The sequence below is a fragment of the Thermobia domestica genome, chromosome 8 (assembly GCF_964235325.1).
Source record: "Thermobia domestica chromosome 8, izTheDome1.hap1.1, whole genome shotgun sequence".
NCBI lineage: Eukaryota > Metazoa > Arthropoda > Insecta > Zygentoma > Lepismatidae > Thermobia > Thermobia domestica.
The window spans coordinates 136,523,998-136,539,534 of record NC_137461.1 but is presented as its reverse complement, the minus strand read 5'-3'; the positions used below and the strand labels follow the sequence as shown (position 1 = coordinate 136,539,534).

At 36.5% G+C, this 15,537-nt stretch overlaps 1 protein-coding gene across 3 annotated transcripts in view; it reads right to left on the bottom strand.

Annotated features, from left to right (window-relative positions):
- Positions 1-15,537, bottom strand: part of ath (ATP-dependent RNA helicase DHX33) — a 71,748-nt gene that overhangs the window by 31,674 nt on the left and 24,537 nt on the right. For all 3 annotated transcript variants that reach the window (XM_081769032.1, XM_081769033.1, XM_081769034.1), the window contains one exon: positions 7,249-7,382. In XM_081769032.1, coding sequence (XP_081625158.1) covers positions 7,249-7,382 — 134 coding nt within the window. The remainder of the gene's footprint in view (positions 1-7,248; positions 7,383-15,537) is intronic.

The window sequence follows — 15,537 nt, the reverse complement described above, 5'->3', positions numbered from 1 at the left end:
CAAAAGCCATGGTGATTGGAACGAAGGGGTCTTTGTCAAATATAAAAGTGGGAGGGGAGCAAATAGAACAAGTGAATAGTTTTCGATATCTGGGTAGTATTCTTAGTAATGACATGAAGTGCGAACGTGAAATAAAAGCAAGGATAGGAATAGCGAAAGAAGCCTTTAGGAGGAAGAAAAGTCTGTTTTGTGGGACCTTGAATAAAGAGTTGAGAAAAAGATTCATAAAATGCTTCGTGTGGAGTGTTGTACTGTATGGGGCGGAAACGCGGACATTACGTAAAGGTGATGAAAATCGACTGGAAGCCTTCCAAATGTGGCTGTGGAGAAGAACGGAAAGAATTAGTTGGGTCGAGCGGAAAACGAATGAGAGAGTGTTAGAAATGGTGGGTGAGAAAAGAACACTTTTAGATATTATTAGGAAGAGGACGAGAAACTGGCTGGGACATTGCCTAAGAAGAGATTGTATCATGAGGGACGTCCTAGAGGGTATGGTGTCGGGAAAGAGAGGGAGGGGGCGAAGGAAACTACAATTAATGGGTGATATAAAAACAGAAAGATCATACGCGAAGACGAAGAGGTTAGCGGAGGACCTTGGAGCATGGAAGCTTCTCAGCTGCGGCAAGTGACCTGCCAATAAAGGCAGAATACCTATGATGATGATGATATCACTTAGAAACAGTAGAAATAGTCACTGGGTGTTGAAAGCACACGTTAAAATAAAACTTAACTATTAATTAAATTATATACTGAATATCTTTTGAGCCAAAATTCTCCACATCGATTCCATTTAACGTTAATAAATTTGTAACGAAGAAAGGGTGTTCGTAATTTAAGCTTATATTTCTCTATTGGTCTTTAAAAGTGTGGTTGTATAGGACAAATTAAATTGATTTAAATACAATGAATTCCATTTCTGATACTATACTCAAATCGTTGAAAGAACCGTAATTTTTACCTATAAATTGTTATTGTTTGTCTACATTTAATTGTATATTGTACCTTAAATCTCAAAATTTGAAGCTAAGTAAAACTGCCCCCCAAAAAATAATTTAACTGTTTAATTGCTACGTTTTTGCATTCACCAACCAGCTTTTTTTTAATTGTATGAACGTGAGAGAGTGGAATGCTATAAGATTAACTATTTGCCTTTCCATTTTTTTTTTTTGGGAGGGGGGGAAGGTTTTCAGGTACGCTGCTGCTGTGAATTTTCACTGGTTCAGAGTCATTCGCGATTACTGTTTTTTTTTTTTTTTTTTTTTTGCTTTTTTTTTCTCTAATCATTTTTCTCAAGCCATATAGTGATTGCGATACCGAAAAGTGACGCTTCGATTAAACCAAGTCAATATTTTTTTCTTTGATGGAATTCAGGTTGATTACCTATGAGACTTTTTTTAAATTGAGATGCTATTTCAATTCCGAACCAGCGGCTATATGGGATTATAAATTGGATTAGTCGAGATATTTATTCAGGCTTTCAGTAAAGTACTAAATGCTACACAGACGGTGATGATTAGAGATGAGTGAAATGTTGGAATTAAGAAAGTGGGAGGAAACGGAGGAACCCCGAGAAAATCCGCGAGCACGGTGTTTGTCCACCACAAAGTCCACACGGCACGAGCTGGGATCGAACCAAGGATCCCAAGCACCGGAGGTGACCGCTCTACCACTGAGCCACCGCGCCCCCCTTGCTTGATCACTTAGAATGGATTGACTCGAAAGTGAGATCATTTCAGTTTTAAAGTCAATACTGTTTTCTGTTAACACGATGATCAGCACTGAGGTTATGGCAAGTAACGCCGTTGAAGAGAAATCTGGATATGCATAGTTATGTTTACTTCAACTTCATGAAGTGACAGCTGTCACTAGTACTGTTTAATTAGCTACTTTTTGTGAAAATGAGCGAAGATTTTATACGGTTCTCGTACAGCTTTGAAACCCCTCAAAACCTTATAAAAGAACATTACCAAATTTAAGAATTATTACACGGATCCCAATGAAAAATCGGATATCTATGAAATAAAATGCAGTTGAAAGGAGTATTACATAGGCAATACCAAAAGAAATTGAAAGGTACATGTCAATTAGCACATTAGGGATTCAAAAGCGGAAAACGTGGTTTCAGGCCTGTCGAAACATCTAAAAGAAATTCACACAAGGTAGAAAATTCAAAACTTTTATTGGGGCTACAAATAAAGCAGAGAGAGAGAGAGAGAGAGAGAGAGAGAGAGAGAGAGAGAGAGAGAGAGAGAGAGAGAGAGAGAGAGACTCGTATTTGAAAATTTATTTATTCATTTAAAAACACCAAAATTAAATTTGGTTTATTTTTCTCTTTTCAAGAAAAATACAGCGTGTATCAAAAAGAATCATCCGTTTTAAACAATAATATCTATTCTGTTTTTTCAGAGATGTGAGTGAACAACGTATTGTTGGAAAGAGGAACATCTCTAGTTGTACATCGTTTACGCTAGGTAGCAGCAGTGTGCTTGAGTGAACGCCCACTACGGTTCTGGTTAAAATGGCATCTGGACAACAGAAAGCGTTTTGTGTACTACGTAGAGATGCAAGGGCTCGGAAAAAAACCGGCTTTTTTGGAAAAAAACTCGGTTTTTTCTGCTTCGCTTTTTTGCTTGGGAAATTTTGGGCTTTTTTTCAAAATTCTCCTTTAAATTGATAAACCAGACTTTGTTTCGCTTCTCTATAACACAAAAAGTCATTTAATTAGTGGTTGATGCCGATAATAATATAAAACCTCGAAAGTAAACCATGAATTTCGAAAAGATATTTTAAACAATTTTACTTCAACATTTTTACACTATGAATTCCAAAGGATTAACCAATGTATATAATAATAATAATAATAAAAATTAACCTCCTATATACAAAAGTAAGCAGAATTGGCAAGAACCATGGTTGTTTCTGAAAATGTCAAAAACCAGTTTTTGGGGGGGGGGGGCAGTTTAAACCAGGCTTTTTTGGGGTTTAAACCAGGTTTTTTAATTTAGATATTTTGCTTTATGTATTTATATTACATATTCACAGAAATAAGTTTGTTTCGTCTTGGTGTTATTATTCAACACGGGGTTATGCTGGAAGAGGTCCCATAAGCTTAAAGAAGTCCGGTCAGTAAATTTCTTAAATTGAGAAACTCCCGCCCTAGCCATCGGGAAAATCCCGTCATTCTTTTAAATATAAAACAATAACGGGAAAATCCTGTAAAATTTAATTTGCATGTAAAATTTAAAGGTCAGCGTATTATAATAAGTACGCTAAAACTGAGGTATTAAATTACAAATTTAGTATGTAGATATCATTGAAAGTCCAATCCAAGCTAATGTTGGAAGCTACGTAGGCAATCGTTAAATTTGCCAATTTTAATCAATATATTTAAGCAACCTTGGCTTCTTTATAAAACAACAGGCATGCAGAAATATATCATTTGGTTTCGTTTCGTATGTTTAGGCTTAACATTCTTACGTAATACCGAGGTTATCAAGGAGAAGACTTTCGCTTAAAGTGACATCCGAAAGAGTACTTGGTTTACACATGAAAGAAGGGTTGTGGTTCGACCGAGAATTGAACATGGGACACCTTGATTAAAAGGTGAAAAGGAAATAAGACTAATGCAGATGGTTTGACATGTGAAACGTCACCATGAATTTCACACGATTCGCATTTTTGTTCTTTTTATTTTTTTTAGTTTAAACCAGTTATTTTTTTTTTAAAAAAAAACAGCTGGTGTAAACGAGCCAACCCTAAGAGTAAAAACTTCTTTTAAAAAATACACAAATAACTAGCAAAATTGTATGTAGTATTTTTACTTCAAAATATTCCATACCCTCTTTTTGAAACAAAATAAAATTAAAATAAAACATAAGAGAAATACTTAGATTTATATGATACAATTAAAGGCTGCACATCTGGAACTTTTGGTTCTGTATATTCTTGAAATTCTACAGTCAAGTTTTTATAACCACCATCAAGGGCGCCCATCAGGGGGGTTAAGGGGGCGCTCGCCCCCCCCAGAGGAAAATGTACTTCAGAATATTGAAAATCCAATAGAATTTTTACATTAGTTACAGCAAAATTTGAAACTATTTTTGAAACGTCGCTTATACTTGCCCCTCCTTGGAAACCACAACATGGGCGCCCTTGACCACCATCACGGTTTACCTAGTCCTCAAGTTTTCTGAATTTTTAACAAGAGGGATTCAACATATCATTACGGAACAAAAAAAAAAAAAAAAAAAAAAAAAAAAAAAAAAAAAGACTACGAAATATATTTAAGTTAAGCTAAATACAACTGCACAACAAACATGACTGAGTGGTTGGCTTTTGCGCTTCTATCGGGAAGTCCGAGATTCAACCCAGCATTCGACTATTCTGACAAAGCCTTTCTTCATTCCATCTGTGAATGTAGAAATAGTGCGTGTACTGGCCGACTAGGAGTGTAGGAGTTGGCCGACTTCCTTTCTTATTGTTTTTAAATCGTTATTATTACTAATTACCAGCAGTGACGATTTGAGAAGGTTAGAGGATCGGTCTTTCGGACTGAAGCCTGTTCCCCAAAGTTGTGGAATGTCTAAAACGAACGAAATATCTATTAATTATACCTTTACTCATAAACTTTAAGCTCCCGTCAAATAAAAATTACGAATGTTTAGAAAAACTAAACATTAGTAGTAAGAAAACCCTCCCAAAACACTTTTTTAAATTCGCCACTGATTCTCAGTATAAAATGATCTTCAAGGTTGTATCCGGAAGATTATTGCTAAACATATAAACGAAACGAAATATTAGTTATGCCTGTACTCATAAACTTCAAGCACTCCCCAAATAAAATTAGGACTTTTTAGAAAACGAAACAATCAGAGAAACCCCTAACAAAGTACTTTTCTAAATCCGCTGTTGATTATTTGTATAAATTGGTATTCAAGGTTGTATCTGGAAAATTATTGCTAAATCATTGCACAACTACAGTATAACAGAAATGTGGAAGTACGGTTTGACGGACATATCGAAAAACGTATGCTTTGACGGATATATAGGAAAACGTAAGTTTAACTTTCGTGCTAGAAGCTGGAGTACTAAGCTCTTAGAAATGAAACACGGATGACAAACTAAAATGATCTAGAGAAGGAAAAAATGTCGATAACTCAAAAGTTAAAATAAAGTTAAATAGCCTGTAAAATTGCCCTCAAATACTACATTCTTCATGTTAGCTTTAATTCGTAAAATATGTGCTCCATCCATCTTGATGGTAAATTACAGAGCTAAATATGGCATTCAGGTAATGGAATTCTTATCTAACTATAGAATATACTATAAGAAAGCTATTTAGATAGAAAAGTCATGAAAATGAAAAAAGCCAAAATTTCCAAAATTCTCGTTTTTTTTCCAAAAAAGCCGGCTTCTTATGTGAAAAAAACCATCGATTCAAAAAAGCCGGCTTTTTTGCATCTCTAGTACTACATTTTGCGGAGTGCAAGTCAGTGATAACTGTTCAGCGTAACTTTCGTACTAAGTATGGTGTGGATCCTCCAACTGCACAGAGCATTAGACGATGGCATGAACAATTCCGAACAACAGTTTGTTTGTGTAAGGGAAAATCACCGGCACGTCCTCGAGTGTCCGACGCAGACGTGAAGCGCGTCCGTCAATGTTTTACACGCAGTCCGCAGAAATCCGTTCGTCGTGTAGCTTGACAGCTCAACATGCCCTCGATGTCCGTCTGGCGTGTGTTGCGTCGTCGTTTACACATGAAACCATACAGAATTCAGCTACTGCAAGCTCTTTGTGAAGGTGACAAATAACGACGTATGGAGTTTTGTAATTTCATTCTTGGCAAGATTGCAGAGGACGACAGTTTTGTTCAACGCTTAGTGTTTAATGACGAGGCAACATGCCATTTGAATGGAAATGTGAACCGCCATAATGTGCGAATATGGGGAACGGAACACCCACATGCAGTTGTACAACATGAGAGGGACTCGCCAAAGTTAATGTGTTTTGTGCAGTTTCCCGAAAAAAGGAGTACAGTCCATTTTTCTTTGCCGAGAACACTGTGACGGGGATAACCTACCTTGATAAGCTTGAGTACTATCTTTTCCCACAGTTGGAGACTGATTTGAATGATTTAATCTACCAACAGGATGGGGCACCGTCACATTGGCATGGGAAAGTGCGGGGATTTTTAAATCGAACGATTCCACAACGATGGATCGGTCGCACTGGACCAAATGATGCAGCGTTACATTACTGGCCTCCAAGGTCACCTGACCTCTTGTGGGGTTTATAAAAGACTCCTGCGACATCGCATAAAGACAGCTGTGGAAGCTGTAACTGAAGGCATGCTACCTGCAGTTTGGGACGAATCTGAATACCGCATGGACATTTGCCGTGCATCTCACGGGGGCCACATTGAACACCTATGAACAGGTGCAATAAAAACTTTTTGAGTTTCACTGCCATGCAAAACAAAAACTATCTGTATATGTTTGTTAGTTTCAGAAATACAGACTTGCCAAAGTGGATGAATCTTTTTGATATACCCTACACGATATATCGTAACGTTTGATAACCTAAGCAGTATTAATAGTTTTGCAACACCTGATATCAAACAATCATAAAATATTGAATTTATTGATTAGGTTACCAAAAAATGAACTGCCTTGTTTCATACAACCCATAATCCTCCCTTGTATTGCAACAACCTTTTTTCTCATTTATAGATACAAACTCAAAGCTAAATTGAACGTTGGACTTAATTATTTTATGAGCACCTACCAAGAGGAATAAATTTCAATGAAAATCCATGAGTTGAAAACACTGTTAACCATTGATTGGACCCTCCAGTAGAACCAATGCTACTATAACGCGCGATTCACAAAGATTAAAACTTGAGACTATTTGTGAAAGGATCTTAGGAAACGAGGGAAACTTCATTCAAATGTAAATTCTGAGGACAAAACTTCCGTAGATATACCTCATAACCTGGAAATTCAAGAGTCGATACTTTGAATTGACAATGGTGATTGTGGATTCTTGTGCAAAAGTTAAAGCAGTGCCTTCAGTAAAGAAACCTGGTTGCTTCCTTCTTGCTTCTCTTTCTCAAGATCGTTGTGGAAAGTAATTTCTCTAACCTGAGATAGAACCTAAAGCCCCTAAAGCCGAAAAATTAATTCATTATAACCACTTTAACAGTGAAATGATGATTAATGATAGAAATAACCAAAAATATCAACATACCTTCAATGGAGAAAGCATTCTTTCCTTTCTCTCTGTTTGTGCTTGTTTGACAATCCCAAATAAAACATCTGTGCCTATTGTCCTTTCATGAGCTTCATCAAGAACTATTACTGAGTAAGCTGGTAGCAAGCGATCTATAATAAGTAACAATAAACACTACATGATATAACAGAGAAAACATTTGGCACATTATTAATATAACTTAATGCTATGAATATCCTTTACTGTGCGTGCAGCAAGATATTTTAAAAACTGCTTCTGCTCTCTTCGTCAGTCACTAGATGAACAATAAACACAGAAGCCCAAGAATTCAGATGTAATTATGGCCTTTACATACCAAAATGCGAAACATAAAACATAATTAGATATTTATTTCAAAGATTTGTTAAGTCTATTATAGATCATAAAAATTAAAGTATATATATATCTGACTGCTGCTGAATTAAAAGAAACGGTCATCCTAAGTATATAGTATACATTAAAACATGTATTAGATCTAATACAAAACGAAGCATTTTAGGATAAGACAGATTTTCTTAATATTCTTTACAAAATCTCATTTGACATTTCAATGTAAAATAATTATGCACTGGTAACAGTTAACATTAAATTACGTTATTGGTCAGAAACAACTATGTATTTAGACCTGCAATTGGCTAGTGAGAAACAGACAATGCAACTACATGCACATTACGACTACAAGTGGCAGAGGTGCTAAGATACCTTTGTGAAACTGCGGGAGCAATTTCAATTTTCATTGGTTGTATAGGAAGTAGTAGATCAGTGTAATCAATGTCTTATAGTTTCAAGATTATCGTCTTCAAAAACTAGTTTACGGCGTACTGAGGTACTTCCATATTGTACGTTCTCTGTCTGTCATACCCAGTGAAAATAATTTTCCCTTCATTGCTCCAAGTATGAAAGAAGTCAATAACACAAATCTTGATAGTTCGTCTCGCATCATCAGACCATACTGAGTGGCAAGTAAATATTCAAGAAGAGAATGATGCGAAAGACGTAACAGAAGCTCGCTTCAGTTAATGATTCAGTCAGTGATTAGGCTTAAGATTTCAAAGAGCAAATATAATAGTTTCTAACATGGAATTTCAACGAGAGTAAAATAGGCATGTTATGTCCAACGACAAACTTAAACCAGGAAGAGAAAATCACACGGAAGATTTTAGATAATAAAATAGAGGGACACTAATCAGGAGAAGAAATTACAAAGAAGCGTAATTCAAGATTAGCCCCGCAACAGTGAAGAGATAAGACATTACACACACAAGTGTTCAACGCTGTAACAGCACTAATGAAGTTTTACAATTACACCTTGACTGAAATGTGCACACTAGAGTAAGGGGGGGGGGGGGAATAGGTTTTTCTCAAAGAATAACGGCTGCACTGTTTGAAATGAATTTTTAAATATATTTAGTGTTTAAGTGGAGATAGGTTTCCATCACTTCACTTTGATTCACATGCATTCTAAAGGGCTGAATAAAGCGCTCACCTTTGATACGTGGAGTCTCTGGTTCGATCCCCGGCTAAGTAAGTTGTGATGGACAACATCGTGTCCGTAGGTTTTCTCTGGATACTCCTTTCCTTCCATATCCTCATTCCATCGATACTTCCATCATCATTCACTTGCCTTAACCATCTGTCTCCCTTAGTCTAAAGGGCATAATCCGGGAACGTTAAACTGAAAGATTTCACTTCATTTCTAAGGGGCTGAAGGAGTTCAACGGACTTAAACTAATATTATATATTTCATGTATATACATTTAATTGAAACTCACGTTCTTTGTAAACACGAATCTGATTCTAAAAAGTAGTTCTTGTAGTTCCCAAGTGATTTCTCTATGTCTCTGGAAAATAGGATGAAAATGTTAAAATCGTAATCTTGTAAAGTCGATTTGAACATTTCAGTAAAAGACTCCTGACCAGTTCTTTATAGAGTCCTGGTTGAAACAAAGTACTTTATTATCCTTTCAAGCAGCAAATGTTACTAAGTTACTAGACGGTGTTTAGATAAATTACTTTCAATTCAAAGACAGAAATATCATCATTAAAATGATGGTTTGGTCATAGGTAACTGACTTTTCCAAGGTTCTACAAATGTTTCGAATTATCTACCTAGGTAGAAACTGAATTCCTAACACAAAAGAGAATAATAATATATTCGTTACTTTGTATGTGCTAATGTCACCCTAAGTTTGTATCAAGAAGTGCACGATTGTATTCCTGTTTGACGAACTACATACCATTCACCCAAACCTCTCGGTCATATCTGAATACCAAACTAATAATGAAATGACAAGGAATAGACATGAACCTGTCATCCGGACATCCGAATCAAATCTAGTCCATTAGATAAACATAACAAAAAATATGTTCACGCACAAAAAAATTAGGTGCCATGGACAATGGAGTAAGTCCCTGAGGCCCATTAACCCTGTTATTATAAAGAAAATAGTGAAATAGCTATTGCATTAACACTGTTCATTGGATAGTGATGTTTTATAGTTCATTCTCTTCAGGATAAAACAAGCTTACCACAGGTGTTATGTATTGGGGCCCATAACGTACTTGAACAGAGAAAATTGGGAAAATGTAGGGAAATTCCCTCCAGAAATCCCTATTATCAACTTTGGACCCCTCTGGAGTGGTCCTAGGTAAAAGCACACAATTCAAATGTATCTCTAAACATACTATGGGATTAGGAAATAAGTGTACCACGTTTTGTATTGATAGACGGAACAGATATGAGGGAAAAGCTTGTATACCAATACACGCTTTCCCCTCATATCTATTCCGTCTATCAATACAAAACTTGGTACAGTCATTTCTTATCCTATATAGTATTTTTCGAGATACATTTGGATTGTGTGCTTTTACACATGCATGTATTGCAACTCTTCTATTACCTTGGTTATGAATTTGTTATTGACCATAGAAATGTTATAGTGTAAACAACTCACAAGGAACGAACATGAACGTGTCATCCGGACATCCGAATCAAACCTAGTCCGTTTGATGAACATAACAAAGATATGTTCATGCACAAAAAAATTAGGTGCAATAGACAACGGAGGAACCATTAACCCTGTTAGTATAAAGAAAATTCTAGACTCGCAGTGAAATAGCTATTGCATCAATACTGTTCATTGAATAGTCATGGTTTATAGTTCATTCTCTTCAGGATAAAACAAGCTTTCCACAGATGTTATGTATTGGGGCCCATAACGTACTTGAACAGGGAAAACTGGGAGAATGTCGGGAAAATTGCCTCCAGAAACCCCTACCATCAACTTTGGACTTCGTATACTTTCTTTCAGGTACAGGCCAACATATGGAAATGCTTTTTTGTAGGAGCAATCAAATTCACACTATATAAACATTACCTTTAATTTGATATACTATTAGACAAAAGAAAAAAGTCAAAATCCGAGAACACTACATTCGGTTAAATTTGACATCAAAAAAGTAAAAGAAAATCCATCAAGGAAAATTCCCTTACTTCAAAAGAGTTTATTAGAAGTCCCAATTTGTAGTAGTCTTAAACTAGGGTGTCACTACAAGCAAGAATTTTACATATTCCGGTTCAGGCCAGGATTAAGCTGACAGGCCCGTCTGTGCGTGCGTGCAGGGAAAGGGAGGTCCGTTTACGAGCAGGCGCGAAGCGACAGTAAGTATACGAGTAAACGGAGATTTTCTTTAAAACCATAGTAGTTACTCATATTAGAACTTAAATAGCACCTTTTCTCTTCCGTGGTCGCTTTGTGTAATACCAAAGGAATGCATCTATAAACTCACTTCCAGAAATTGTCTTTTCTTCGATTCGTCACGTTTATTACACTTGACAGGTCTTATAGTAGGCAATATTCAAAACAAAATGTGTACAAGGTGCCGCCTAAAACTACGGACAGTTTTGACAGTGTGAATTGTGCAATACTACTGCAACCATGTCTTTCAACGTGCAATATGCTTGTACTTCGATCGTATTTGTATGTTGCGTTTATTTGTATTTTAATGCTTTTCTCACAGTCTTCAGCCATACAGAAATTAACTTTCATGAGAGAAACTAATTACATTCATACTTCGGTCTTATGGACTTCCTTTTAAAGAATGTCAGAAATATAATGTATAATAGTACGAATTTACAGTGTACAGGTATTTACACTAGCAGATTGGATACTGCTTGATTAAAAGTACAATCCTGTATTCTTTCTCTTTCCTCCGTAATGTAATTGTGAATATTAGTTACTACAGATTTGGTATAGAACATACGCCAATGGGCAACACCAGACATTATTTCTCCCTTTTTACTCGTTAAAACGTGGAATGAAAGTGTCTGCTGCAGACCCCCTGTAACACTTGTCATGGTTTAATACAAGTAACCCTGATCATGTAAAGATAAAATAAAGCTCTCTTACTATGTGTGGAGCTACAGCGCCAATGGAAATTAATATCTTTCATATCTCTATTTCATGTGCATTCATTATGTTTCGGATAATAGTTTATAAAACTGAATGAAGCACAAACAAATATTTTTAGTCCTAGCTATCATCAAAATTCAATTTCTTCTTTGCAGAAGTTCTACTATTAACAACTTTCTCATACCACATTCACTACATTAATGAATGTTTTTACGAATTAAATATAGTAATGAGCAATGTCCCTGTAACTACTCTATATACCGAGAAGCGGTTTTCTGGAATTAATGAACGGTTCCAAGAACATACCCCATCTCCACTCTAATACATCTACTAAAGCCAGAAGTGGTAGAAATTATTACCATTTCCGGCTTCAATATTGAGAAAATATCATAGATAAAAAATTCTTCATATGATATATACGAGACTCTGCTACTAGTTTCATACGCGCCCTTTGTAGCTTAAGTTAAGCGTAATTTTGGCTTCGTTTTCCAGTATGAAGCACAAAATTTTCGGCGTTAACCCAGCACCGTGAGACAATTGGAGATCTACTGGAATTAGACCTAAGATTTAGTGATCTGCTATCTAGAAATTTAGAAATACCGGCGACAAGAATGTATGTTGACTATATATATCCAACTGAAAGCTGTGGAACACGATACTTATCGTAATATATATATATATATTCTAGATACGTCTACGCGTTTTTTTTTTTTTTTTTTTTTTTTTTTTGGTGGGGACACGGCATTGGTGAGAAGGGAAATTCATCAACTGAGGTTATTGGATGAGCTGTGTTTCAATAACGCCAACAATTACGGAAATTGCTTAATGGATGAACAAAATCGACTCTTGCATAAACAAAACAAATTCTTCGGATATATCAGATTCAATTTCGAGGTACCTTTATAATAGTTTCTTGTCTTCCTTTAATATTCGTTACCATATATCACCTCTTACTATATCCAATATCTGCTTCCTTAACCCTTTAACACACCAAGCGGGGTCCTCTAGGGACCCCAGAGGGTGATATTTGGTGATACTGCTGCAATTGTAAGAACAAATTTATTCTCGATTTTTATATGTGCCCTGCATCCTTTTGGGATATCTGATACATAATTAGATCAACGATACGTTCGTTAAAAGAGTACCAAAAAAAAAAAAAAAAAAAAAATTGAGAGATTAAAATAATACTTGGGATCCCTAGAAGACCCCAGCTTGGTAAACAATGTTGATGATTTAGGCTTGGTGCGTTAAAGGTTAACATGAATTATAAAAATGAATATATATAATGAAGCTATAACCATTCAATTCTTTTACAAAAGCTACATACACTCCTAATTCTCATTTTATCATCCCACTTATACTTCCTAAGTTCCATTTTTCATATATTTGGCGCATGAAATTTCTGGTTCGATCCTAGTTCGTACCAAGTGAAATTTGTGGTGAACTACAGTGATTCCACTTTCACCATTTCATTCATATCATCTTCAATGTCTCCCCGGAACAAAATTATAAAATGTTAAACTAAAAGATATACCCATCAGAAAAAGTGATTTCTTTTTCTATATATAGAATTCACAACAAGCAATCTCATGATAACGGTATATTACAAGCAGAGAAGTTCTTAAATGTTGTAAAAAATATAATTTTAAAGTCAGTTTACATGAATGAAAAACTATTCCTGAAGAAAATATTTATGAGGATTTACATTTTTAGGTCCTGTTTCACAAAAAGTACTATCCTTGTAATACCAATATAGAATTTCTTCAATTGCATTAAATATATTATTTAAACTTAACATTTCCATTACATCACTAATGCAAATATCTACAAATCCACTACTGTCATTACAGGTTCTATATTTAATAATACTTTCGAGACGTTACAAAAATTAAAATAATAATAATATAAAAAATGTGTTCTAGATGGCTTGAAACAAGTTAGTAACACGATGCTCTTAGTTTTGTGTCAGTCTGTTGCGCAAGCTTTCTAACACTTAACACAAAATTACTAGAGCTATGACTTTTCTTGTACACTGATGCTAACAGATGGGATTAGTATCAACGTCTATTAGACTAAATTAAAGTTGGGTACGAGTAATGACAACTCATTCTCCAATCGAGAAAGCAAGGAGAAAGCAACAGTCAATAAAGAACACTGAAGAAGATCATTAGCCAATTAACATGTTCGAATAATCTCCAGATACCCTTAATATGACTTCTATCATGATTTCCATTTAGTCACTGTTAACTCACATGATTTCCATTTAGTCTAAGTCTACAGACTTTTAACTGCCATCTGGCGACAATCGATGCAACTGCTTGATGCATTCATGGAGCAATGCTAATAATTCAAAGTTATTCTAGACGTTGCAACTAAGTGAAATTTTTGGTTCTTTATAGCGGCTGAAGGAGACCCCGGACGGTATAACATTATCGCTTATTTTAACCTGTAGAATAGCACTCTGTGGTCCTTATACACCATTTTTAGAACACCTGATATATATATATATATATATATATATATATATATATATACAGATGGTGATCAGAAAAATGGAAACACTTGTAGTTGGCAACACGTCAGATGTATGGGTTAGCAGTGGTGTCGTGGCGCCCGCAGCGCCGGACCGCTGGTGGTGGTGTGTTAGGTCGGTCTCCATACTAAGTCAGGCGCAGTGGAGCAGCAGTGTCCAGTGGCTGCAGCAGACGGAGGTAGTGTAAAATGGGAGACCTCTCAGATTTTCAAAGAGGGCAAATTGTTGGTGCGCGGTTATGTGGAGTGAGTGTGACGGCAGTGGCTACTGTGTTAGGAACAGTGGGAGGAAGAAAATCATGAGTGACAGGTCACGCCGGGTATTAAAGCGTATTGTCACGCAGAACCGTCGTGCCACTGCGGAGCAAGTGATGGAGGAACTCAATCAGTACCTCCCCCACCCAATTTCGACAATCACAGTCTGCCACGAATTACATGACATGAACTTACGGGGTCGTGTTGCACGGGCCAAACCGCTCATCAGGGACCATAACGCTTTCGCACGCTGCAAATGGCGCTGCAACTTGGACCGTTGAGGACTGGAAACGTGTGATATGGTCGGATGAGTCATCCTTCACCCTATTCCCAACCACGGGTCGTGTTTATATGTGGAGAACGCCCAAAGAAGCTTATGATCTGCAGTGTCTCCGCCCAACTGTGAAATGGTGGCGGCTCGGTGATGCTGTGGGCCGCCATATCATGGTTTTCATTGGGTTCTGTGGTCACACTTAGTGGGCGAATCACTGCCAACGATTATGTCGCAATTTTAGGAGACCACTTGCATCCTATGGTCCGGATGTTGTTCCCGGACAATGACGCCATGTTCCAGGATGATAATGCACCCATTCACACAGCTGGCGTTGTTGCAGCGTGGTTTGAGGAACATCGGGATAAAGTTCAACACCTCCCCTGGCCCGCCCAATCCCCAGATCTCAACATAATTGAACACCTGTGGTCCGTCTTGGAAACACGACTCCGGCGACGATTTCCACCTCCATCCTCTCTCACAGAACTGGCCGATGCCCTACACGAGAAATGGTGTAAAATTCCACTTGCTACCATTCACGACCTCTATGCCTCCATCTCACGTCGCATCAAGGCTGTTCTGGAGGTGAAAGGTGGCCCGACACCATATTAATCTGGTAAGTTGCAATTTAGTTCAGGTGTTTCCATTTTTCTGATCACCATCTGTATATATATATATATATATATATATATACAATCAAGGCAAGTTCCATGCACACTTATAATATATTATTCACAGTTTTACTAGTAGTGCAATAACTTGATATTTTTTTTTAAAAAAAAGAAAATATGTCTTGTT